The sequence below is a fragment of the Crocodylus siamensis genome, chromosome 11 (assembly GCF_052110815.1).
Source record: "Crocodylus siamensis isolate JL-2025a chromosome 11, ASM5211081v1, whole genome shotgun sequence".
In the NCBI taxonomy this organism is placed as follows: Eukaryota; Metazoa; Chordata; order Crocodylia; family Crocodylidae; genus Crocodylus; species Crocodylus siamensis.
The window spans coordinates 10,817,603-10,842,069 of record NC_143405.1 but is presented as its reverse complement, the minus strand read 5'-3'; the positions used below and the strand labels follow the sequence as shown (position 1 = coordinate 10,842,069).

The 24,467-nt window shown below is 44.3% G+C and overlaps 2 protein-coding genes across 4 annotated transcripts in view; one reads left to right on the top strand and one right to left on the bottom strand.

Moving 5' to 3' along the window:
- The first annotated feature begins 4,074 nt into the window (after nucleotides 1-4,074).
- On the top strand, nucleotides 4,075-12,489 carry LOC149855442 (alpha-1-acid glycoprotein 1-like). Its single transcript, XM_090022656.1, has 6 exons — nucleotides 4,075-4,370; nucleotides 4,981-5,123; nucleotides 5,994-6,067; nucleotides 7,372-7,482; nucleotides 10,023-10,126; nucleotides 12,334-12,489. Exons 1-6 carry the CDS (start codon nucleotides 4,257-4,259, stop codon nucleotides 12,418-12,420), a joined length of 633 nt encoding a protein of 210 aa, XP_089878782.1. The 5' UTR covers nucleotides 4,075-4,256; the 3' UTR covers nucleotides 12,421-12,489.
- A 2,603-nt stretch (nucleotides 12,490-15,092) lies between these two features.
- The window catches only part of SLC25A25 (solute carrier family 25 member 25), a 42,233-nt gene continuing 32,858 nt past the window's right edge, over nucleotides 15,093-24,467 (bottom strand). For all 3 annotated transcript variants that reach the window (XM_090022233.1, XM_090022234.1, XM_090022231.1), the window contains exons 2-10: nucleotides 23,705-23,831; nucleotides 23,523-23,610; nucleotides 22,420-22,531; nucleotides 21,523-21,681; nucleotides 20,614-20,766; nucleotides 20,074-20,181; nucleotides 19,630-19,797; nucleotides 19,124-19,274; nucleotides 15,093-17,665 (exon numbers count right to left, since the gene is read on the bottom strand). In XM_090022233.1, the coding sequence (XP_089878359.1) occupies nucleotides 17,481-17,665; nucleotides 19,124-19,274; nucleotides 19,630-19,797; nucleotides 20,074-20,181; nucleotides 20,614-20,766; nucleotides 21,523-21,681; nucleotides 22,420-22,531; nucleotides 23,523-23,610; nucleotides 23,705-23,831 (1,251 nt within the window). In that variant the 3' untranslated portion in view covers nucleotides 15,093-17,480. The remainder of the gene's footprint in view (nucleotides 17,666-19,123; nucleotides 19,275-19,629; nucleotides 19,798-20,073; nucleotides 20,182-20,613; nucleotides 20,767-21,522; nucleotides 21,682-22,419; nucleotides 22,532-23,522; nucleotides 23,611-23,704; nucleotides 23,832-24,467) is intronic.

Sequence of the window (24,467 nt, the reverse complement as noted above, 5' to 3'; positions counted from 1 at the left end):
GCTAAACAGTAAAAATCACAGATGAGTTATCCCAAAGTCACTGGGCTAATTTACTTCAATAAATCATAGATTTCATAGACATTAGAGCTGGAAGGGACCGTGAAGATCATTAAGTCCAGCCTCCTGCCCAGGGGCAGGAAGTCAGCTGGGGTCAAAGGATCCCAGCAAGATAAGCATCCAAATGTACCCAAAGTTTATAAATGTCGTAAATACACCTAGACTCACACATTGATGGTGGAAACACAAAACTGAGGGCATCTGTCATGCACTTAACTCGTCAAACACAGTCATTATCAACAATAGCAAGAACAGTGAGAACCCTGGTCCCAGAGGACAAGGAATTGCACGTGGCTGGGGTTTGGTCAGGAAAAGAAGGGCTGGAGATATGTGGTGGGAGAATGCATTTGTTTCCCTCATGCATTTCACTCCCCACTTCTATAACATATTCTGTTTGCTTGGGGCATAGAGGGAGGAATTTGGCCACTATTCACTGAAAACCAGGGACAGGTCCTCTTCAACAGGGGATCCTCTCCTCCCTTTTGGCACAGATCTTTGCAGAATTCCCATGGCTCACACTTAAAAATCTGTATGTCAGCTCCTACAGCTCTATCCCATTTTGGATGTGGAAGAGGGGATTCTTAAAGTTTGAAAGTCAAGTTCTCCAGACACCAGTAGTGCCAGAATTAGTAGTGTGTTCCAATTACACATCAACCCCAAATTTTCAGGTTCCATTTAGGAAAGACAACTTTTCCCCCCAAATAAACTCTAGGTATAACTCCTTGAACTGCTATTGCTGACACAAAATTTCACAAGAGAATCAAATAACCATTTTTGCTGAAGGTACTAAAATACCGCACCTACAAAAGTAGAGCTTGTTGGGGGGGCTGAGTATAGGTTGACCCTATGTATAAGCTCAGTGGAATTGTCATGGTCCTGTTGGAAGTTAAAAAAAAAGGTCAACTTGCAATCACAACATAGTAAGTATGTTTATGCAGCCTTACCCCAGCCGCACCTAGTATTACATATGTAGTATATATGTATTATATATAGTACTATATATATATATAGCATGTGATCGTGTCATATATATATACACACACACACACACACACACACACACACACATATAAAAATAAAAAATAGTACAATATATATTGCAATAGTTATGTGATCATGTCGTGCGTGTGTAGTGGGAGGGAGGGAGACAGAGAGAGAGAGCGCACAGTAGTTTTTAATTACATGATCACGTACTTTTCCCCACCCTGCTTTGTGGTGTGATCACAGCTGAGTAGTGATGGACACTGATGTCTGTGGGACCCTTGCCTCTTTGTTACAGGTGTTTGTAAGCACGCAGTGAACTAGATCTAGAACTGCTGGGAGAGAGGTGGTTGTTTCGTGTTTCAAGAACTAGAACACCGACCTGCAGAACAGGATGCCACCCCTAGGTTCGAGAAGTCCGTTTTCCCACCTCACCCTGGCTCTTTGTCAGATCTGTCTCCTGTCCCCACACCATGCTCTTTCTCCCAACCACATTGGTGCCCAGTCCCATCACCCTTATCTGTTAGTGCCACCATCCATGTCACTTCCTCATCCGCACTCACCCATCTCACTCCAAGTTTCTACCGAGTGTATGTGAACTGTGAATTTTCAAACATAACTTGACCAAGTTCTAGTGAATTTTCACAGGAAGAGCAAAGGGATCACAACAGCACATGAGATGAAGGCTAGGTTTCCTTGCAGAGTTCACATCCTTGTAATGAAAGCTTAAGCATTGCCCTCTTCTAACAAAAAAGGCTGCCAGAATTTTAACAGGAAAAACTATGCATTTTGCCATAGATGACTCCTTGGAAATTGATGACCTGCACTGAAACTGATGAAATTTAAGTTTACATTTAAGCAGCCTGAAAGAGACACCTGGTATCTAACAGCTCATCCCAAAATATGACATAGATAAAACAGAAAAAAAGGGGATTGCTAATTTAAAATATCAGACAACTTTAATAATAGGCAATGTTATCAGACAGCTGTAATGAATCTGGAGATCAGCTAAATGGCATTCTCTGGGAAAGAAAGGTCTGATTTGAGCCCTGATGCAAGGAGGCACAACTCAGCCTAGCTTCAATGGGAAGGGAAGTTTATTCATAGGAATTGTTTCTGGCATTTTGAAAAACTCTTTCTTTGAAAAGGTGAGAATTAGTACTGCATTCCTGTAACACACAAACTCATTCAAACTAACAGTCAGGTTGATTCAACACCAACAATTGAGAAACTTTCAGATCAATTCCTTTCTTGCCAAATATAGTCAGGGTCAAGTAAGACATCAGCCTACTGGAGATCATCACAATCAATTAAATCTGCTAGGCTCACTCAAGGCTAGCACGTCTTACCCAAAAGAGTAATAAATCCTACTCCTTTTTATCACCATTTCAAAGGAACCAGATTGTCCAGCTGAGAAAACTCTTACAAGTGGGCTGGCATCTGTACACCAGTCTTAGCTGATGCCTAGAAAATGGCATTTAGAGGCTTGCTTTGGGGAATTGGCTTATAGGTAAAGTAGATATACATTAGAATAATGGTCCAGGGCAACAGCAAGAGTTAACTGATTTCTTACTGTCTGTAAGAAAGTTCCTCCAGGGCTTGCTGGGTCTGATAGGGGTAGACACGCAGGCTGGGAAATTGTATGCATGTACCACACTCTTCCACAACATGAGATAAGGTGGCTCCAGCTCACCGTGCCCAAATGCAGCTGATTTTGGGGAACAGACCAAACTAGAAGACCAGGAAAGCCCAAATTAGGATGTATGCATGTGATGGGCTTGTGAAACCAAGGAATATGCTGAAGGACAGATTGTGGACAGAAGGACTGTCGAAAGGGCACGCTATATGGACGGGACCCCTGACATCCTGGTGTCTTGCGAGCAAGATCCTCTTTACCCCTTATAATCAACTGATATACTGGACTTCGCATGGTTTTAGGCTCATTAACAGTGAATACTTGTATTAAATAAAGCCTTTCTGTTATTCATTGAATGAGTTGTCATGTCAAATCTTTTATACACTAGTCCTGAATCCCATTTCATGACTTAACAGTGGGGAGCCCGTTAACTATATGACATGGCCCTGTGCGCCAAATTGGGCTGGCACATGAGACCAGACCCAGTATATGGCTCAAGAGCCAGCACAGGATCAGACCCAGCATGTGGCCCCAGACCTGGTGTTTGGATTGAACTTGGTGCACAGGGTCAAATTCAACATGTCAGGCTAGACCCAGGCACATGGCTCCAGAGCTGGCAGAGGGTCAGACCCAGTCCATGGCCCAATACCCAGCATGCCAGGTTGGTGGTATGGTAGGCTGGCTGTGGGCCCTGTCTGGAACATGGCTGGAGGCAGCCTCAGCTCCCTAGCTCCTGCTACTCAGTTTCTGCAAGGAAACATTCTGCCCTGTTATGATCTTTCCAAGCTCTTTGCAATAGAATAATTGCTCAACTATTTCCCTGTAATCAAAAATGGAGTGAAAATGGAGGGCTGGCATTTTCCAAGAGTGCTTTGCATCTAACAAGGGGTGGGAACCACTGCATGAGAGCATCAGTCACTTTAACAGGTTTAAGTAAGTCAGCTTTGAACTGGTTGAGTGGGAATCTGAAGGTCGGTGGTGCACGTGCATGTGCATGTCTAACTCCTACTGAAATCCACTAGCGGTGTGAGGAAGAACTGTAGGGACAGGCAAGCTACAGGAAAAAGAAAACCTGGGAAGAAGTATTGGAGGGGTAGAAAATGAAAACAGGGTTGAGTTCACTGCCCTTCGGGGCTTTGGAGAAAATCCCAGTCATCTCTTTGTGAAGGCAAACACAGCACTGCAGTTCAATACCTATTAGGGGTCTGATACAGATTCAGTGAGGCCCACTTGTCTGGGAACATAATGTACACATCCTTAGACAAACACAGAGCCACTTTAAAGTACTGCAGGATATGGATGAGCTCAAAAACAGTATTCAGGTCAAATAAAAGAATGGAATTTAGTGCTAGCACCACCACTTATCTGAGCAATTTCCCAGAAAGGGACAGCATTGCTTCATCCCTAAACACACTGTTCCTGACCCATGTACCCAGATTTGCCCCGACACAACGAGACAGCTGATCAGCAATCTCTGCTGTGCAAAAATTAACATTTATAAACACAAATCCTGGAGCCGGGCTGAGAAGATTCAGTTGGAGGGGTTCAACCTACATTTGCTCACCTATCTTCAAGAGAAGCCATGGTACTGGGCTGCATTGTAGCGGTGCTCAATTTATTGCCTCTCCTCTGTGCTAACCCCCTGCATTGCGATTTCCGAGTTCCACAAATCCCGGACAACACTACAGGCTCCAAGGTAAGAAAAACCCTGTGAGAGTCTTGCTTTTCCAGATACCTGCTCTCCTCATGTATGCAGAGACCAGATAGGAACCACAGAGTGCAAGAAGTTCATTAAAATGTTTGACTCTTATGTACAGCAAATACAATTTACATTATAAGAAGAACTTCTCAAACCTACAATCCTAGACAGTATATTAACATACAGAATTAGGATCCCAGGACACCCAAGTTCTCCTACTTCTGCAGCAAGTTAGCTGTAACACCTTCTGTGCCTCAATTGTCTTCATCTATAAGACAGGTAAAATATTTTCTCACCTACCCTACCAAACACTAACATTACTAAACTTCAAGTACTTCCTTGCCTGACCTTTTCACTACTTTTGCATCAAAATCCTATTAAACAGCATATTAAGTCAACATACAAGTACAAAATATTAGTTGTTAGAAGAGCTTGTAGAAAAAGAGAAAATTGTATATATTTTTTACCAATTTGTCAGTGAGAGAACTTGGCAGGAGCAGACAGCTGCTTACCCTAGGATTGGAGGAAAATCATTTATTTTTCCCCACTGTGGAAGACCAGAAATGAATCCTTGAGTCTCTCCTTACCCATCCTTTTATTTTTGCAGCTGTTGGGGAAATGGTTCTACGTGGCTGGGGCCTCACAGTTCCCCCTTCACTGGCTGGAGATGACACTGATTGATCATGGTTACCTCCAGGTGGACCCAAATGAGCAGGGGCAGGAGTTACTCATCAACCAGCATGTCTCAGCGTAAGATCATTCATTCCTCATGACCCCGTCCCACCCCACCTTCGCTGGTGATCATGAAGCCCTAGGATTCAGCTTTCCAAACAATGCCATTTTTACATCTTGTTACCCCACTTTCTCCACAAACTTCTCAACATAAGGTTTAATTGGCATAAGCTCAGCAGACAGAGAAGGGACAGGTTCTAAAGGGCTTCCCGCCCCAGCGCTTGCTCATGCGTGGCTGAATGTGCGCTCATCATGCCAGAAGTCACTATCAACATCACATCTTTGCCTCGACTTTTCTAGCCTCTGTTGTGGCCTTGGCAGTGAACCTCAGATAGGTTCTGGGGCCAGGGAGGGGGAGTTAAACACCTCTTCCCCCACTCAAACTTACTGCTGGCTGCAACTGTAGACTACAAATCCCAGAAGCATGTGGAAGCAGGAAGGGTCCTGCTGTGAGTCTGGACTGCAAATCCCAGAGACCTTAGGGGCAGCAGAAAGAGGAAGTGAACACACAGCCCAGCTGGCTGTGCCAAAGAGCAGCGCTCTAGCACCCCCAGGCTTCTGGCCTGAGCCACTGCAGACATGTGGCTGCCTTGCCTGAATCAAAAGTAAATGTGTGTTCATTGTTTCTCAGTTTAATCTCTGGATTTTAAACTAACCTGCAAAGACTGAACCGATTCAGCCTTAGGCTTTTTTACTGTACTTAGCTTATGGGTGCAAGTAGATGCCATTCCACAACTCGTACTAATGATCTAGGTGTGTTTAGATAATCTGGTGATCCCTTCTAAACTTAAAATCTATGCTCTCCAAGGGTTTTTTCAGACAAGAGCCTCTTTACATACACATACCCCAGTTATACCACATGTACACTTTCTCTCTCTCTTTCTTTAGGATGGATGAATGTCTCACAAACAATTCAACTTATTTTGAAGTCACTGTTGATAATGCAATACTAATCAAGAATGGTAAGGATCCAGTGCCAAAACACGCAGAGGCATAATGAACATTTGGGAGGGAAAGGGAAGGCTAGTGTGTGCATGGGAGGGGTGGTACTATACAGATTTTTACTTCTGATAAGATTTGTTTCCCATTCCACAGTTTGTTCAGGGAGGAATACAGAAACCACCCCACCTAAAATCTAACAGGTGGGTTGAAATGATCTCTTCCTCAGTGGGACAATTTCTTGCAGACATTTAAGGGGTTTTTGATCCATAAAACAATCATGACAGATTACAAATCTGTCCATGGAAACACAGCTTGAGAGAAACCAACCACCGTCCTGCTCACCCTCGCTCAGAAAAAAAGACAGTCACTTTAAATAGTTTTTCTTCTCCTTCAAAGGCAGATTTTAAAACTACATAAAACATGTTCCAACAAGATATTTAAAAATCTTACTCCAGAATTTGATTCCTAATCATTGGAGTGTGTCACCAAGTGTGTCACTACATTGGTGAGTGTTGCATCATTTTCTGGCACTGGCCAGGAATGAACCCATGTCATGTCAGGCCAGAGGGGCTGGTGCAGAAAGTCCTCCCCTTTCATAAAACCCCGGAAAAAATAGAAGTCCTTTCCAAGCACAAGACAGAGCCATGCAGTGAAGAGGGATCCACCACAAAGAAAAGGAGAACAATGCTTTTATTACTTTCATTGCCAGAGTCGCCTCAAGACACTACACAGACGTCTACTAAGTTAATGTTCAGCACAGTAAAGTCTATGAAGCCTAAGTATCTTTATGAATCTAGCCCAGTGATTCTCAAGCAGGGTGCCACGGCACCCTGGGGTACCTTGAGAGACTTTCAAGGGTGTTGCAGGGTGCCACAGAATTTAGCATTGTTAGGTGTGTAAACATGATTCACAAGATAAACCCAGAGATTTCAAACAGGAATCCAAAAGGCAGAATTTCAGAGCAGATCACGTAAGAGAATACAGTTAGGGATCAACATACAACCGCTTGTGGATGCATGTATCAGGGACTCATAAGCCAGCTGCAAATATTTTCCTAAAGACAAGAACTAGGCACCTTTAGCTCCTTAAAATCCCAGGCCTCTGTCTAAACAAAGCTTGATAAACTGAGGACCCACTGCAGCTTACATTGAAATCAATGGAAAGGAGTTGTACTGGGACCCACTGAAGGAGTTATAGTTATTCAGCAGGTGGTAAGACTGTTCCATATTAATCCCTAGAGATTTTACAGAGTCCTTCTATTATAGAAAGCTGAGCTGAATTAATATCCTAATTGCCCCCAACCTCTGATTCTGTTCCCTTGAAGTCCAGAACCGACGCACCATGGGGAAGCTTATGAACAGCAGTTCTGAAGACATCTTGCTAATTCAATTTGAAATGCAAAAGGAGAAGAACTACACAGGATTGTATCTGTACGGTAAGCAAACCCCAGAACAAAACTTCTTGAAGCTGCACTCCGATGGCGTGAAGTTTCTCACATATTACCTGCCAAATGAAATTATGGGGCAGAACTTTAGTGTTGGTAACTCTTGCAATGCCTGATACTTTTCTGGCAGTCACATGAATATGTGAGAATGTCAGCTTTTTTTTTTTTTTTTTTTTTTAATTAAAGTCAATTGCTAACTATCATGATGGCAAAGGAAATTTTGAGAATTAAGTTTTCAAAAGGTAAAGGCATGCAATAACCTCATATCTGATGTTTTCCTAGATCTTTTATAACTTTTTCTACCCCCTTCTCAGGAATTTGAGGGCTTGACTCCTGGTCTGTAGATAGTTTGGGGTTGGCAATACTGGCTGGTATAAAACCCTGTCACTAGTGAGAGTGCTGTGTTCCTCCACAAGGCATAGTTTAAAAAAAAATCTTAAGTAATCGCTTAATTTTCTAGAATGCCTTATTCTCTCTAGCCCCACTTCAGGCTGAAGTCTACCCTGTAATATCTCCATCTTCTCTCCCCACAGTGGTTCTATAGAGAACTTGCAAGCACAGTTCGTGCTTGTACCCTCAAAGCTGGTAACTTTTTTATTAATAATAGTTACTCAGTGGAATATTAATAATAGGGGTAACACCGGAGCACAAGTGAAGGATATGGAGCGGAGAGCGAGAGCAATGCCTGAGCCTAATTTTGAGCCCAGATAACTGCAGCTGTTGCCCTTTGGGGTCACCTCTGCTGACAGTGTTCAGGAAAAACTCAAACCAGGGCAACAGGCGCACTGCCAGGTTGGCCCCCTCATCATCACAACCCAGATGCAACAAGCTCAGTAAAGGGGACTCCACATACCCTCACCTACATTAGGACTGAGAAGCAGCCATGCTATTCCTTGCTCCAGCTACATTCTCCCTCTATGCGCCCCCAATTTTCTGTCCTTTCTTTGCTTCTATTATTACTCGGCCTTGGTGAGGCTGCAGCTGCAGTACTGCATTCACTTCTAGGCTCCACACTTTAGAAAGGACGTGGAAAAGATTGAGAGAGTCCAGAGGAGAACCACGTGCATGATCAGAGCTCAAGAGAACAAGCCATATACGGGGAGGCTGAGAGCCATGGGACTCTTCAGCCTGGAGAAGTGCAGGCTCTGGAGGGACTTGGTGGCAGCCTATCGGTACATCAGGGGTGTGCATCAGGATCTGGGGGAACGACTGTTCCTGATGACAAGGTCTAACGGTTACAAACTGCTGGAAGACCATTTTAGACTGGACACAAGGAAAAACTTCTTTACCATCTGGGTCTCCAAAATCTGGAATAGACTCCTCCCAGAAGTGGTGCAAGCACCTACTTTGGATACATTCAAGAAATGCCTGGATGCTCACCTTGCTGGGACCTTTGACTCCAGCTGACTTCGTGGCCTTTAGGCAGGGGGCTGGACTCGATCTCACGAGGTCTCTTCCAGCTCTAGCGTCTGTGAAATCTAATAGCTTCACCTCCTTCATCTTTTCCCTCTGTCCTGCCCCCAGCTCACATCCCTCCCACACCACTCAGTCTCTCCCCTGCCTCCTCAGGCAGCAGCTTGGCTTCCCTCCCACTGGACTGCCATCTTTGCTAGGACAGCCTGACTTCTACATACAAAAGCTATAAGCTCAATGTGGTGCCCTGCAGAAATACCCTGAAAGTACCAAAAGATGACGGGCCTCCTTATAATCGCCCCATTCCAAAGAAACAAGTCCCAAATATTGCAGGAGTTGGAAAAGCCTGTTCTGACTTGAGGAAGAAGGGAAGGAGCAAGGGTGAGTACTGAAGAAGCTGGCATGCCCATTGCCCAGCCCTGCCTGGCTCCCCTCCTGCCAGGGAAGATGCAGGGAGTTGAGGCTGCCTGGAGTGAGCAGCTGACTGCAATGCAGCAGGGCCAATTATTACTGGCCCAGGTTGCTTATTAGAAGTCAGACAAAAACTTCGTTGGCCTGTCCCCTCAGAAAAGCTGGGGAGCAAGGAGAGCTGGTAAGCCTCCACCTGCCTCCCTGGGAACACAATGAAACCACCTGTGCTCCCCGGAGGCACCACATCCCCTTCTCGGCAGGGCTGGCCCTACTGAAGCCAAGAGGATAGAATAACTAAGATAAAGTAGGTCTGAGACGCACCATGGTTTGAGCCTGGGATGTTCAGCACTACAGCTCCGATTTTCTACCACCGAAGCAAAGCAAAGCCTCCATTGGCTTCCAGGGCTGGAAGGTGAAAGCATACTACATAGACCAGCCATCAGAAGGGAATACCCCAAACTCCTCACAGGGATATTAGTCTCCCACAGGGTATATGCTTATATCTCATATACAGCACAGGTGGAATGACATGAATGGAGATAAAGAATTAAGTGTGTCAAGAGAGAAAGGGAATCCAGACATGAGAATAGGAACAGGAAATGAGACCTCATAATTATACACCTATGTATGATAAGGAGATACACATCCAGGTCCTGCTCAGTACTTTCTCAAGTACTTAAGCTTATGGTTTCTCTCTTTCTAAACAGCCCGGAATCAACCCCCAAGTAAAGTTCACTTGAATGAACTCAGGGACCATGCTGAATGTCTGGGCCTCAGTGAAGAGAAAATAGTTTATGCACCGTGGAAGAAGGTAAAGTTTTCTTCGGGGATTCCTAAGAGTCATTGCCCTGTTTGCAGTGTCCTGAAACATCAGAACACCCTGCAACTGGGAGAAAATAAAAAGCTACAAAGCATTTTACTTAAAATGAGTCAATAGCTGTACATCACCAAAGGGTATATAGTCTTGAGGAAATTTTCAAAAGCAAAAGTGACTTAGGAATCTAAAGTCCCATTTTAGAGGGTGACTTGGCATTTTCATCCCAGAGTGCTTGGAGTACTTTTGAAAACAAGACTTCTGTGTTTTTAAAAGACATTGTACCCAGCAAAGAAATCTCCATGTGACAAGTGCAACAACTAGCACACTAAAAACAACCACACAATCAAACCCCTTCTTACAGCCTGGAATAGGAATCAAATAAAGAAAAAGAAATCTAACCATACTCCCCCCAGGCCATTAACTCGATCTTGCATTTCTATAGTATTATTCATATCGGAGTAATTTATAAGTCACACATTGTAGGAAAACATCTCTTAATATTAAAATGCAACCTCCTCTGAGGTAAAACATGCCACCAGTTGTACAATTCACAACTACCCAGATGGTTTAGGATTGAAAGTTAAGAATGACATATTTACCTGAAACTACAAGAGGTATTTCAAGTAGGAAGTACTTGAATTTAGCCATAATCAACTCATTTCACCTTGATGTCATAAAAAGTGTCAGCTGAAAGGAAGCACACATCAGCAACTTCTCCAACCCCATTCCAAAGTATTTATTTAGTTTTAAAAAAAAAAGTGCTACCTACCAAAAGACCAACCATGGTTCTTATAGAAGTGGAATTTTCCCTTGAAAGTCTCTTGTCCAAAAAGTAACCAGGCCCATGAAACTTTTGATAGGAACTTGGGCAGTCACACCATCTTGCATATCAGCAGCTGGTTAAAGGACTTGTGTCCAAAACTGATAATACCAGTAGGATCTTTTTCCAGAAAAACTGGTGATGGAGAAGTAAGTCTTTCCATATGTTGTCATGCATCTCCTTCTCCTAAGTGTGATCTGCTTGGTCTCTTCACAGATGTCTGCATTAGTAGGGAGGGAAAAAACCATCCCCAGGTAAATCAAGCAGTTCACATCTTAGAGACAGCATGGTCCCAGAGAAAAATTCAGTATTTTCATCCAAGAGAAGCAGAGGATTTCCTCCTGGGGAATGTCCCCGTTTAATATGAAAGTATGGGGACACCAAAGGGGAAGTGCTAGAATTAGAACTCTGAAATGACTGCTGCCATTATCCCAAGGAGTCAGGAGAACAGACCTCCTCAGACTTGCATTTGCTCTCTTTCCACTTTGAGCAGCAAGTCCTCTCTCTAGTCAATTTGGAATCACCTGTGGGAGCAGCTGCTTGTTTCTATTGAGTTAATGGCAGGTTGCTGTGAACTTAAAGATACAATCCTGTATTTGCGTTTGATTTTACCAGAATTTAAGCCTAACTCCTAGAAAAACAGAGACAATAGGAACAGTTCAGGTCTATCTTCCTCTGAAGCTTTTGACAAGTAAGCTTCCTCTGCAGCAAATGAGACCCAAATTATTGCATCCCCTTAAAAATGACATGAGAAGTAGAATGACCTTCTCTGATATTTTCAGTCATTTCAGGATTAGTAATAACAGTTCAATTCAATATATTAAAATTGCTTTGAGGCCTTCTATAAGAGTACAGCCTTCTACTCAATTCCTTGTGATTCTAAAAACTACATTTCAACCTTTTTAATTCATCCTATTGAGTTTCCCCTATTTTCTTCAGAGTATCCAGACTGTGCAAGTTGCAATGCAGTGCTGCTATCAGGTGTTACAGAAGTTAAGTTCTTATTTTACATTACACTCAAAGGTCTGCTTTGAACCCAGCTTGCCTTACCCTTCCTTCCAGAAGCATTCTGTGGTCAATCAGCAGCAGAAGCTGGGGAATGGGGTCCCCTCCATGCACTAAATGTTAGCAGTGGGAAAATGCAATGTATACAGTACCAGTTCCTCCCACGAGGTGTTGCTATCGGCATATTTAGAGGCCAAAGTTCTTTTACCAGCTTGATCAGTCTGTAGAAGCGATACCTAATCTGGTTGCTGGCAATAATCAGGAGGGCCTTTCCAGTCCAGTATTGAAAAAAAGCTCAATAAAAAGAAATGGTTTTCTTACTAGTGCCATACCCACACCAGTTGCATTTATTTCCTGCTAACCATTGTCTTGAAAGGATCCGTGTCCAAAGGAAGAAAGCAAGCCAAGCAGCTCCGAAGACCAGGAGCACCCAGCTGCAGTCACAGCTTCATGCCAAGGATAACTCTGAGCCTAGCAAGCCAAAACAAATGCTTTATCACCTCTTCAGTAAATAAAGTTTTTCTTCATTGTTTGAATGGGTATTGCTGGCAGAACAAGTGCCATGGATCACAGGACCTGCTCTTCCAGAAAGAGGAGAAATGGGTTTGTAGAAATGTAACTACAGCTTATACAAATGCGCAGTTAACAGGCCACCTTTCCTAATGGGAAAGAGAAAGCAGTTTTATTTTCATTTATTTTCACTAATGAGGAAGCATGTATAGGAAGCTGAAGGTGGAGAGGCGTTGGGGGACGGATCAGCCTGGACTTTCCCTGCTTAAATGCTCTTCCCCTTAGCATCCACTTGGAGAAAGAGGTCTAAATAACTGCATACAGCCCATGGGCCTGGGCCCACCAAACCCCCTCAACGGCTAGGAGGGAAGCCAATGCATATACAACTACTCCATGGGACAGAGGGTGATAAAACAGAAACGGGACTGCAGGTCAAAGGTTAATAATTAGAGTGCCAAGAGAAGACACCAAGTAGAGAACACCAGCTAGCACCCACTGCCCCTTGAACAAATACAAGGAAACTGTGGATCTCACCTAGTGAAAATGCCCAGAGCCATGCACTGATGAGTGAAAAGAAGACAGCCTCAGGGTTGACTGGGTTCCCCCCAGGGCCTTTGTCCTTGCCTGGTGGAGGGACAGCATGGTCAGGCCCAGGAGCAGGTTGACCATAAGATACAGGGACATGGTGGGAGTAGGCAATATACAGAAAATAAGGTGGGGGAGTGCAGCCAGCCAGACCACTGAACTAGATAAGAATATAAATGCTGTGTTTAGGTATCTTAGGTATCAGAGAATATCAAGACTAGCCAGCAGAGAGAACTTTTTACCATTTTATGAAATAGTAGGTCAATAAATATTTTAAGTAATAGATAATCCAAAGGAATAGAATGTCATTTCTATATTCCTTGAAATAGCCTGAATAACATTAGTGAGATGTGGGCAAAATTGCAGCTAAATGCTGCTGCACACAAGTTTGGCCACCAGAAATAGTTCAGTTCCAAGGGAGACTCTATTAAAAACAAGAAAAACCCCCACAATTGAAGACTAACATTAAAAGCAGAATGGCCTGGATAAAAGCATCTTCATGAGAAGCCCAGCAGGTCAGACAGCAATTTCCCAGAAGAGCAGTTTCCCAGAACACTCACCACTTCGCTACGGAAGTGTCTGATGTCACTTCTCCACAGACTTGTGATATAGGGAAATACTAGTGGCCTCTTTCACAAATAGTAAAACCAAGATGCCAACAGAAGTTTTACTACAGGTCAGGAGTAGAACAAAGCTTTAGCCCTAGTCCAGGGATGTCACCCACTAGGCCAGTGATTCTCAACAAGGGTGTTGCAGCACCCTGGGCTGCCCTGAGCACTTTTCAGGGGTGCTGCAGGCTACCAAGCAATGTTAGTTAGTACTGTTAGGTGTGCAAACATAATTCACAAGATAAACCCAGGGATTTCAAATAGGAATCCATAGTGTTAAAAGCATTCTGCCTTGTTGGGATATGAGTTCTTCACGACAGAATTGTTCTATTATTTTTCTGCAGTCAAAAAAAAAAAATCAAGTGAAAACTAGGAACTGACATTTTCCAAGGGATGCTTCAAGTCTAAAAAGTTTGATAACCACTGCTCTAAGGCTGCCCTCTCCCCATTTTTCAAAATAAAGCCGAGCATGAAGGGATGTCAGGAAACAGATGTAGATAACAAATTACTCACACATTCTAGGAGGTAGGTAATGGGGCACTGTAACTTCAATAAGGGGAAAGAAGTAGGTGCCACTACAAATGTCCTGCAGTGAAAATGGAAAAGGTTTTTAAACATTTGCATGACCCTTGTGGTCTGAGAGATGTACAGAATCATCCCCACAAATTAAAACCATACCCACAAAGCTCATCTAGCATAGCCTGGTGCTATACCCTGAAAGTCAGGCTATGGTGAGGAACCAGATGTTAAAGCCTCTTGACCGATGATGTCCTGCCAACAGGCTTAGAAGATTCCATCCAGGAAATGCTAACTCAAGTGCCCCAGCTAACTGCAGGTCACAGCGTCTTTGCAGGAGGCAATCTGAGGCAGCTAAAACTCAAACCATGAATTGTAACTGCAAGTCACTAGGTAAACAGCACACCTTGGAGGACTCATGTAATGAGGCCCATGTGATTCATATTGTTTGGCTGGTGCAAGAAGTGCTTGCTTGTATACTTGCTTCTGTTCTTTCCAGGATAGCTGTATTAGAATATTTCAGTTTCAAAAAGCCTGTACAGAGGCAGCTGTCAGTGAAAATCCCCTAAAAACCCAAAATGTTGAAATTAGGAGCATGCAATTAGCTTTAATGAAAGGAATTTCAGATCTTCTAAAAGTTAAAATTCTCAACAAAAGAATCCAGCTATTGAGCAAAACAGATGAGGACCAGAGTTCTCCAATGCTTCGTGCAAGAGGGGCTGACAACAGGACTTCCATCGCCAAAGTTTACCATTTAATCTTCGATAGAGTCAAGCTTTTCCTTGAGTTCAAATTCAAATGGAATTCTGCTCTTTGAGAGGTTTTCTTGGCAGAGCTCCCAATTATCCTCAGTGAAAAGGGTTTTAAGACCAGTGGCCTCATGTCCTCACACAGAACCAAAACACACTCAGTGGTATCTCTTTGAAAGACCTTTATTAGCAGACTGTGTCCTACACAGAGAATCTCATTAGTAGATTTCCATTTGAACAATTTCTGGTTACAGCTACAAAGACAGTTGTCATTTTGCATTGATTTTTGCATTCTGAATATTCCCATTAAGTCACACTGGTAGAAGGGGTCACTGCTGATTTTTTACAGCTGGTCTCAAAGGGGATGTAAAATAAAAGAAATCATATCACTAATCCAGGTACAAAATTAGATTTTTCAAGTGTTTATTACTGACAGCACTGGATAATTTAGGCAGAGTACCTAAGAACACAAGGCCCTCCACACTGCCAAAGCCCACCAAGTAGAGAGCAACTGCTGGGAGTGCTAAGAAAGCCCTTCCCATCTTTTCACACACAAACTTCTCCAGTGCATGCTTGTATGCAAGGAGCACTGGGACTCTGCAGTGCATCAACCAGCCCAGTTTCACAGAGCTGTAACAGTGTGGGTCCAAGTGTAAAGTTCCTTCCATGTTTTGGGGAACTGGCAGCTTCTCTTTTTAAATCCCTGAGATTTTTTCCCTCCCAATACAATTCTCACCACCTCTCTCTCCTTTAGCCAATGTAACATTCAACATACACAGACCTTCCATTCCTAAACTCAAACCATTCATGTAAAGTCCTTCCAGCCACATACAAATGAGACGATTCCAAAATAAGGTGAGCCTCAAAAGTATACTCCTCCCAATCCCCATCCCAATTGACTGTTTTGTAGCTCAGTCCCATTCCATCCTATGGCTTCTTGCTACAGGAATTTCTCTGGACTGACTGAGGTCTGCCATCCACAGCCACAGATGTAAGAAAGGCAGCTAATGCCTTGAAGGGAGACAGCACTATTGACATCTCAGTGTCTTCCCTTGCTGCTCCACTGCATGATGCCAAAAGAACATAAATAAAGAACCTTTTCTTAAAAAACAGGAGAAATACAAGCACATGGTAACAATATTTAAACAAGTCTATAAAAATAGTTTGACATACCTCTGTTCAAATAAATACAAAATAAATATGCTTTAAGCAGTGAAACAGTGGAATGTGATGTTGGTCCGTTTTGCCTCAAATGAAAATTTGCCTGAGGATCTTTCAGGCCCCAGGAGCCTAATCCTAAAGTGGCGCATAACATACAGTCAGAGAAATTTTAAAGCCATCTCTTCCCCTTCCCCCCCATGAAAAGCACCCTCTGGAAGAAAAGCAAGCAGTCATCTTCAACCCTGTGATGAAAATTACTTTTCTCTCAACGTCAGCTAATTCTTCTCCCTAACACCCCTGCCCACAGCAAACCTTCTAGCCAAGAGGCTCCAGCCCTCAAATGTAAAATCCCATCCTACAAAGAGATCTAAAGAGAGAGACAGATAGCAGCTCTGGCCCATGGTTTGGGGGAAGACTGCATCCAGCTTTAGCAACAGGCTGAAAAGTGTCAGGGCTCCATGTAATGCTGAACAGGCAGCATAGAGGCTCCTCCCACTGAGCTGGGGGCACACTGGTACACATGGACATGAGCAGTAGAATAGTGTCAGTTATTCAGTAAAGCCATGCATCAAGGTGCCAGTCCATTTAGGGCTCTCTGACTTTCCCCCTTTCCAAATCCTGCTGGGTACAAGACAAGCCAATCTGGCATGCAAACAATGCAGGCATGCAGGCTCTAGTCTGCTGCTTCTGTTAGTAAGTGCATTTTGTTAGCGGTTTATGAGACATACTCAATAAGACCTATACAAATAAATAAACCTAGTTCTTCACTAGGCTGGCGTAAGTAGCCTTCAGCCAGATCAAAGCCACCACTGCCCACCAGTGCCCTAAACCAATATAGTTTAAAGTTATGTTTCATGTCATCAAGTCTTGGAAGCAGAACATGGATGCCTCCTACCCCAAGGAAGATGTGTAAACATAATAAATAAGCCCGGTGAGGCAGCAACTCCTACACAAAGTCTTTACAAATTTAAACAATGGGTAGGAGGTTAACAACTGAACAGAAACAGAAGCCCTTTCAGAGACTTGGAAGTTGCTACATTCTCCAGGCTAGCAGCTCTGTTTCTATGTGTAAGATGCTGAAAGCAGACCTGTTCCCAAATCCCTGCACCACCATCCTCCTAGGAACCGGTTTCAATGCGGTTTGAGACGCACCTGGGAGTCGATCCCCCCAGTTTCCCAATTGGTCCCTTGGACATCTGAAGGACCACCTGATGGATTTATGCAGTGCCCTAAGTAGCAAGATGACAAAGAACACCAGATTCTTGCCACCATTGACACGCACAGTCTGGGATTTCACAGCTTTGCTTAGTCAGCTTAGTGTTGACACATTCGCAGAATGAGATGGCTATACACCTTGGGATCATATCCCAAGATTTTCAATTTTAAAGTCCTTGTCACCGAGACTGCACCCCCAAGGTCATCTTCAGGTTTTCATAAACCACATAGCTGATGCTTACAGCTGGAATCACCTTCATGAAGTTTGGAGCCAGTCCACGGTACAGGCCAAAAGCACCCTCTGTCTTCAGAATGTGTGAGAACAGTCCCCTCATTGTCACCTGTGGTGCTCCCTCAACTGAAGCTGCAACAGAAGAAGCCACACAAAGTATGAGACTGCAAGTTGTGATGGGCATTTTCTTAAAACCTTTATCAAAAGGCAGGTGTTGGGCTGTGCGAAGCTTCGGTCCCCAATTCGATTCGGTGGGGATTCGGCTCGATTCAGCGGCCAAATCTCTGAATCCAAATGGAATCAGGACACCCTTTATCTCTCTGAATCAAAGTGGAACCCTCCAAATTGATTTGGAGAGATTTGGAAAGGTTTGGATATAGATGCAGCTTTAAACGTCTTTTCTACATATCTCTAGGTAGCAGGGTCTCATGATTACTGTGATGCTGGGGTGCATAGGGCGTCCCACAGGAGCACGGGGGGCCCCAGGCACGCTTGACAACAGATACAAAAGTGGACCAGAAGTACTTCCAGTCCACTTCTGGGTCCTCTGGAGAGCACACTGGGGCCCCCACCATGTTTCCCCAGCTCAGCAACTGATGCCTCCTGGCTCTGAGGGGGGCACCCGGGGCCCCCCCGCAGCCGACTGGCAAGCCGGGGAGGTGCAGAGGGGGCTCCAGCATGCTCCCTGGCAGATCCAGAAGTGGACCAGAAGTATTCAGTCCACTTCAGGGCTCACCACCACGCACGTGGAGGCCCCCTCCCTGCACTCCTGTGGGATGCTCCACGTGCCTTAGCATCACAGCATTCATGAGCTGCACCAGTACCCCGAGGCATGTAGAAAAAACATTTAAAGCTGTGTCTGTGTCCAAATCGCTGATCCTCCAAATCAGCATCAAATCTTCAGATTCAGATTCAGCCAAATTGAATCCCTGTCCCCGATTCGAGCCAAATCAAATAGGGCCTACTTCGCGCACCCCTACTGCTCAGTTTACTTATAGCCAGGGACCCTGGTCTTCTCCGATTTAAAAAAAAAAAAAAAAAAAAAAAAATCCTCACTTTCTGATTTTAAAAAAGTAACTCAAAAATCACATTTATCTGTGATTAAACTGAAACACCACTAAACTATGGGGAAAAAGTGGATTTTGGATTAGTTTTTTTTAACTGAAGAGTGGTTTGTTTGTTTTTTAAAGCAGAGAAAACCAGGATCCCTGCATAGCATACAGCATTTGCATTCATACAAGCTGGAGATTCCTGTATTCTGCTGATAGTACTGACAGTGCATAACCTCCGATTAGGCAGCAAAATACAGCCCTGCCACGTGTGCTTGCCATCTCTCAGAGAGCTCATAGACTGACCAAAGCCAAAAGGTTGAAAAGTTAGTGAAACAAACTTTGTCATATGGCAACAGATAGCACAAAGCCTATGCTCCCCTTCATCCTTGGCAAACAGGCAGCCTAGAATCTCACAGGTAAGAATTCTGCATGGCTGCAGGCTCCACCAGAGCACCTGTGATTCACACAGCTCAACATGAATTCATACTGCATAACCCCCACGCTACAGTATCCCCAGCATGTCCAAAACTGCTTTTACCTTGAGCTTGCATGCGTGTCCTCACAAGAGCCAGAGGATAACTGGCCAGCTGCCCACAGGTGCTAGACATGGTGCCACAGGCCAAAAGAACAAAGACTCCTGGGTCAGCACTGTTCACAGCATAGCGCTGCAACCAAGCATTCTTCAGCGTCTAAAAGAACAAGCCAGAGATTAGCAAAGAAGGACAGACCACCAGGCAGCAAGAGTGGGCCAGGTAATGAAGAATCCTGGGCTAAGATTCAGAATGATCTATGCAATATCAGCCAGAAAAGACTGGAAGGACATGATCCTAGCTTCTCAGATTTTCTTGATCTGCTGCCACTAAAATGCCTGGGAGAGATGGTGATTAACACCTTTGGTGCTGATATCCTCATCAAAAAGCAAGGACGCAAGGCTGACACTGGTGCTAGACTGGGGTTTTTCAGGCTATGTGAAGAACTTAACATGGATGATCCCATGCATACTGGCATTTCTCCCCTCCCCCAGAAACTATTTAAGCCCCGTACCTCATAGACTGCCAGGTCGATACCGGCATATGGAATGATTCCTAGCATGTTCGGGATGTAGCCTTTGTAGAAAGCGGCCATTCCTTCCTTCAAGAGGATGTTCTTGGCACAGTCCAGCATGCCCGAATATTGCCCTGTTTTGCGCAGGGCCATTCGTGTCTTCAGAACCTAGAAGCCCAAGAGAACATGAAAACCTTTAGCATAAGGAAGAAAACAGCCAATACCTTTATTATGAGTAAAGCTATATGGCAGAAGGACAAATGCCTCCAATCCCTGTATCACTACAGTCCCATTATTTGGCAAGTTCTTTTGGCAGCCCATTCAGAAAGGTGCTTGTAATGTCCAACACAGTAAACCGCAAAGCAAGCACGATGCTTGTTTCCACATTTTAATCTCTCCACACAATCACTTTGCCAACCACAGGATGTTGGCCAGACACCTCACCTCCATCGGGTAGATGCTGCTCTGTGCAATTGCCCCAGCCAGAGACCCAGCCAGTAGTCGCTCGTGAATTCTCAGTATTTCCTGGTCACTGCCAATGAACCGCTTGATCTGTAGAGTCAAAGACAGAAAAGTGACTTTAGCTGGTAGCTTCCCATAGTGGTGTCAAACTGACCCACAGGGCTACATTCCCCCTCTCCGCTCTTTAACTTGGCCTAAAAAATACCTCCCCATTTTCATGCCTCATTTCCCTATTCAGCTTCTGTCAGACCTGAACATTCCCTTCACCTTCAACCATAGACTAGTATCACTTTACTCTGACTTCATGCCATCCAGTTTTTCCAACTCTGCCTTGGGATGGAAGACTTCTTCCCCCACCAAAGGAGAATAGAGTTTTCTAAGCACCAACATAGTGGTCATGGTGGCACCATACATGTATCCCAGCTGACAGATTGCTGTCTATTCCATGTACAGCCAATCCAAAATGAAAAAAGGGTCCTCTGACATTTCTGTATCCAAACTCCTGTATGCTTTTAATCTCACCTGTTCATAGGCCATGAATTTGATAGCAGACTCTGGTGCAATCTTCAATACATTGATGCCATTCCCACGCCATAATGACCTGGGCCCACCCTCTCGGATCATCTGGGTAAAGCCACCAATAATGCACATGTTGTTGCTGCGGGAAGCATGGACCTGGAAGAGAGAAAGCTTGGATCAGTTCCAGTCCTGCTTACGACAGTTCTACATGCCTGTGTAATCCTAGGACAAAGGGCATTTCTTACATGGCCCGAGATTTACTAAGGCTTTAATCCTGCCTACATATTTACAAAAGGTAAGCAAAGCTTCTTTTAAAGCCTGACTTCAATTAACTAATTAATCCACCTGAGCCTCCCCTTTCCTGCCCCCACCCCATCCCCCAAAAGAAACAGGAAAAGCAAGAGAAACATCACTCGTGCACCCATCACAGACCCTGACACCAGGAAGGGTGAAGAGGGCTCTCAGGGAGTCGATGCTGAGTCTTGCTAAGCAAAGTCCAAAATCCTCCTTTCACAACTCTGTTAACACTGATTGCACTTATCGCTATGAACCTAGAACCAGTAGCCCTGCCAACTGGGAGCCTCAGGAGACTGACTGTTAACCCAGTTTCATGGAAGTCAGTGTTTCCCAATGCTGTTAAGCACAAGGTTCAGCAGCTGTTGACCTTCATCTGCTCAGGTCCAAAAGGCACATGATTAATTAGTCAAGAGTGGCTTTTCTATGGCTAGGTATTTGGTACAAACCAAAGGCTTCTATGTTCCAATAAGGAAGTACTGAAACTGAGCCCCACCAGAATGAGTCACTGTTTGGAGGAACATGAAACGGTTCTTAGGTTCCATTTCACTGGGACAGGGCCCTACAGCATTAGCCCATACACCGTCAGACTCAAGCTGCCCTCTGCTTTTGTCCTACCTGCATGAGCACTTTCAGCCGGTCCAGGGGAGCTGTGCAGGTTCTGGACACAGCACCCGCACCTCCACCTGCAACCAGATGTCTCCACCACATCCCTGTCTGCCTCTCTTCCACTGTGAACTCATCTGGGACTGTCAGATTCTCTCCCACATCAAAGATCTGCAAGGGAACATGGTGTTGAGAATGCCCAATGAATCTACTATTTCAGAAGGCTACCATATTCAGTATCAATACCATTCCAGCAAAGTCAACGCAAGCTTGCTATTTTAATCCCCAGCTTGCCCACAAATGTTAAAGTGGTCAGTGAAAAACAAGAACTGCCATTGCTAGAAGACACCCAAAACACCCAAGGAAACCTTTCACATAAGCCCTATTCAGCTACCTGGAGGCTTGCCAATGCCCTCGGCTGTACCAATGCAAAGTGCATCACTTTAATGATCAAACTTACTAGCCGAGAGCAGTCAGGTGCTGAAAGAGATCTGGTCCTCTCTAGAGCTTACAGCCAGCTTGATCTTGTTACGTATTTATATGCAGTACTGAATAAATATATCTTGAAAAAAATGGTGCCTGTCATATCAGTTTCTAGTCTTGGCAAGTTCTGAACTAGCAGAAGCTGGTCACTAGTATTAGCTCCCAGAGCTGTGATCCAAGTAAACCTGTTCACCCACTCTCCCCTCTCTCGGAATGTACAGTTGTCAGCTGCGCCAGGGACTTCAGAAACCATGCCAGCGATATATAAAAGATAACCAGCCAGGTTCTGGGGCTAGAAGGCAGCTATTGAACCAAAAAAAAGATGGAGAGTGCTGATAGAAGCTGTGGAGAAGTGGGACCCTTACTGAGAAGCTGGGGAAGGGATCAGGCCTGCTGTGCTAAAGAGTCAATTTTTATGGCTCTTACCGTGGAGTGCTTCCAGTACAGGATGATCTCAGGAATATTCTCTACTGGGTGCAACAGGTGATAGTCGCGCCACTCATTCCAATCAATTGTCATAGTCCCATTTTTATCCATGCTGCAAATATTAATGACAAACAGAAAATGAGCATCAGGCACCACAGGTAATATTATTTGTCCCCTCCCAGCTCAGAGCAATTACTAAAATAGCTCCAAGGTTTGGAGTATAAGGCATAGCTAAGGGAATCTTTCAAGCCACACCATGCAGGGGGTAGGGAAACTATCTTCCTTCTTCTCTCCCCACTAGCCACAAAGGATTCAAGCCCCCTCATATGAATATATGAACAAACTTAGCACTACAGGGAAGGTAAGTAATTGGCAGAGACTGAAGTTCCACAGATACTTACTAGGTGACAGGACCCCAGAAATGGCCCATCCTTATTCTGACAGACAGAGGAAAGGGTGCAAAAGAAAGAAATAGGAAAAACAGTGCAGATAAGTGGTTGTTAATGTGTTAGTGCCACATGCATACAGTGTTAAGCATTTCAGTACAGTAAACAGTCTTTCTGGACAGCAGCAAGTTGTGGACAACGGGGCAGTAAGGGATGCTGACAGGCTCACATGCATGCTCCTCCCCACAAAAAGCTAGCAAGGCAGTCAGACCCTAGCTGCCAGGCTCAGTGATTCTGATGCAAGGAACTACTGTCCAGTAGTTTAGAATATGCACAGATGAAAGTCACATCTTCTCAATCCATCATGTGGTCACCATGCTAGAGATGGAATTCCATCTTCACAGCCCGGCAGTCTGATTCAGCATCAGATCATTGCTCTACTGCATTGTACCAGACCAGTGAATTGGCCCTGCAGTTTCAGATAAGAGTGCATACAAGGAAGTGGGTGGCTGCTCTTATCCCTTCACAATGCAATATGGCATCATAATTTTCAATACACAGAAATGTCAAAGAGCAACAAGAGATTGTAAGTAGGAGGGGAAGCTGCAGTTGGTAAGGAGTGCGTGTAAGGAGAAAAGTGGAGATAAGGCTACTTTTTACACCACCCTCTTAGAGTTTACGTGCCAACTGAAACGTGCATGCCAGCTAAATACTCACCTCTTGAGGATTTTCTCAGCCTGCTGTTCAGAGATCTTGACTCCCAGGTCACGAAGGGACTGCATGATTTCTTGGGCATCAATACGGCCTGCAAGAAAGAAGGCAGTGAACTCATAGCACACATTTTGCAAATTTGGCCTGCAGTAGCCAGTGATCTGTGCCTATTACACAATGAGTCTCACCATCATTCTTCTTATCCAAGCTCTTGAAGACCAGCCTCAGTTTTTTCTCATGATCCTGGAGATAGTGAACAAACTCCTCAAAGTCCAGCTGCCCATCCAGGTCCTTGTCTCCAGCTTTTACAATTTTCTGTTTGGAAGATAAAAATAAACAAAATCTCAGTTCCTTTGCCCCTTCGGGTGTATTTACACTTTCGTTCACATCATTAAGCAGAACAGTCAAAGCCAAGTTTCATACCAAGTTACCGAGTGAAACCACCACTGGGAAATAACCAGTCCCAACCAGCAAAAGCCTGTGGTCAAACTGAAGTCCAGCTCCAGGGGACAATGCCAAAGCTAAGGCTGGCACTGCAGCTGCCTTTAGGCAGTACATACCTGCAGGATGGCTTAACTATGTAAACTGAAACTATGTAAGCTCCCTACAGATATAAATTAAGCAAGACACTACTTTTGTAGGATGGAGAGCTTAAAATAAGTGGAGAAAGACAGGAAACCTGAAATTAACTCCCTCTAACATGTGGCAGTACCACACCCGATCTGTATTCAGGCACACAACTACTTGTTAATATGTAGGCAAGCACTGGCCTGCAATCATCCGACTCAGTCAGCTCCTGCTTTGTTCCATGCTTATCAACTGCCTTAGACTACATGAAATTCCTCTATAGAAACTAGTGACCTATCCTCAGCAGCAAGTGACTATCTAGTCACATTACCTCTTTCATCTGCTTTTCAAATCACTATGCAAATAATGCATGGCTTTTGTGAC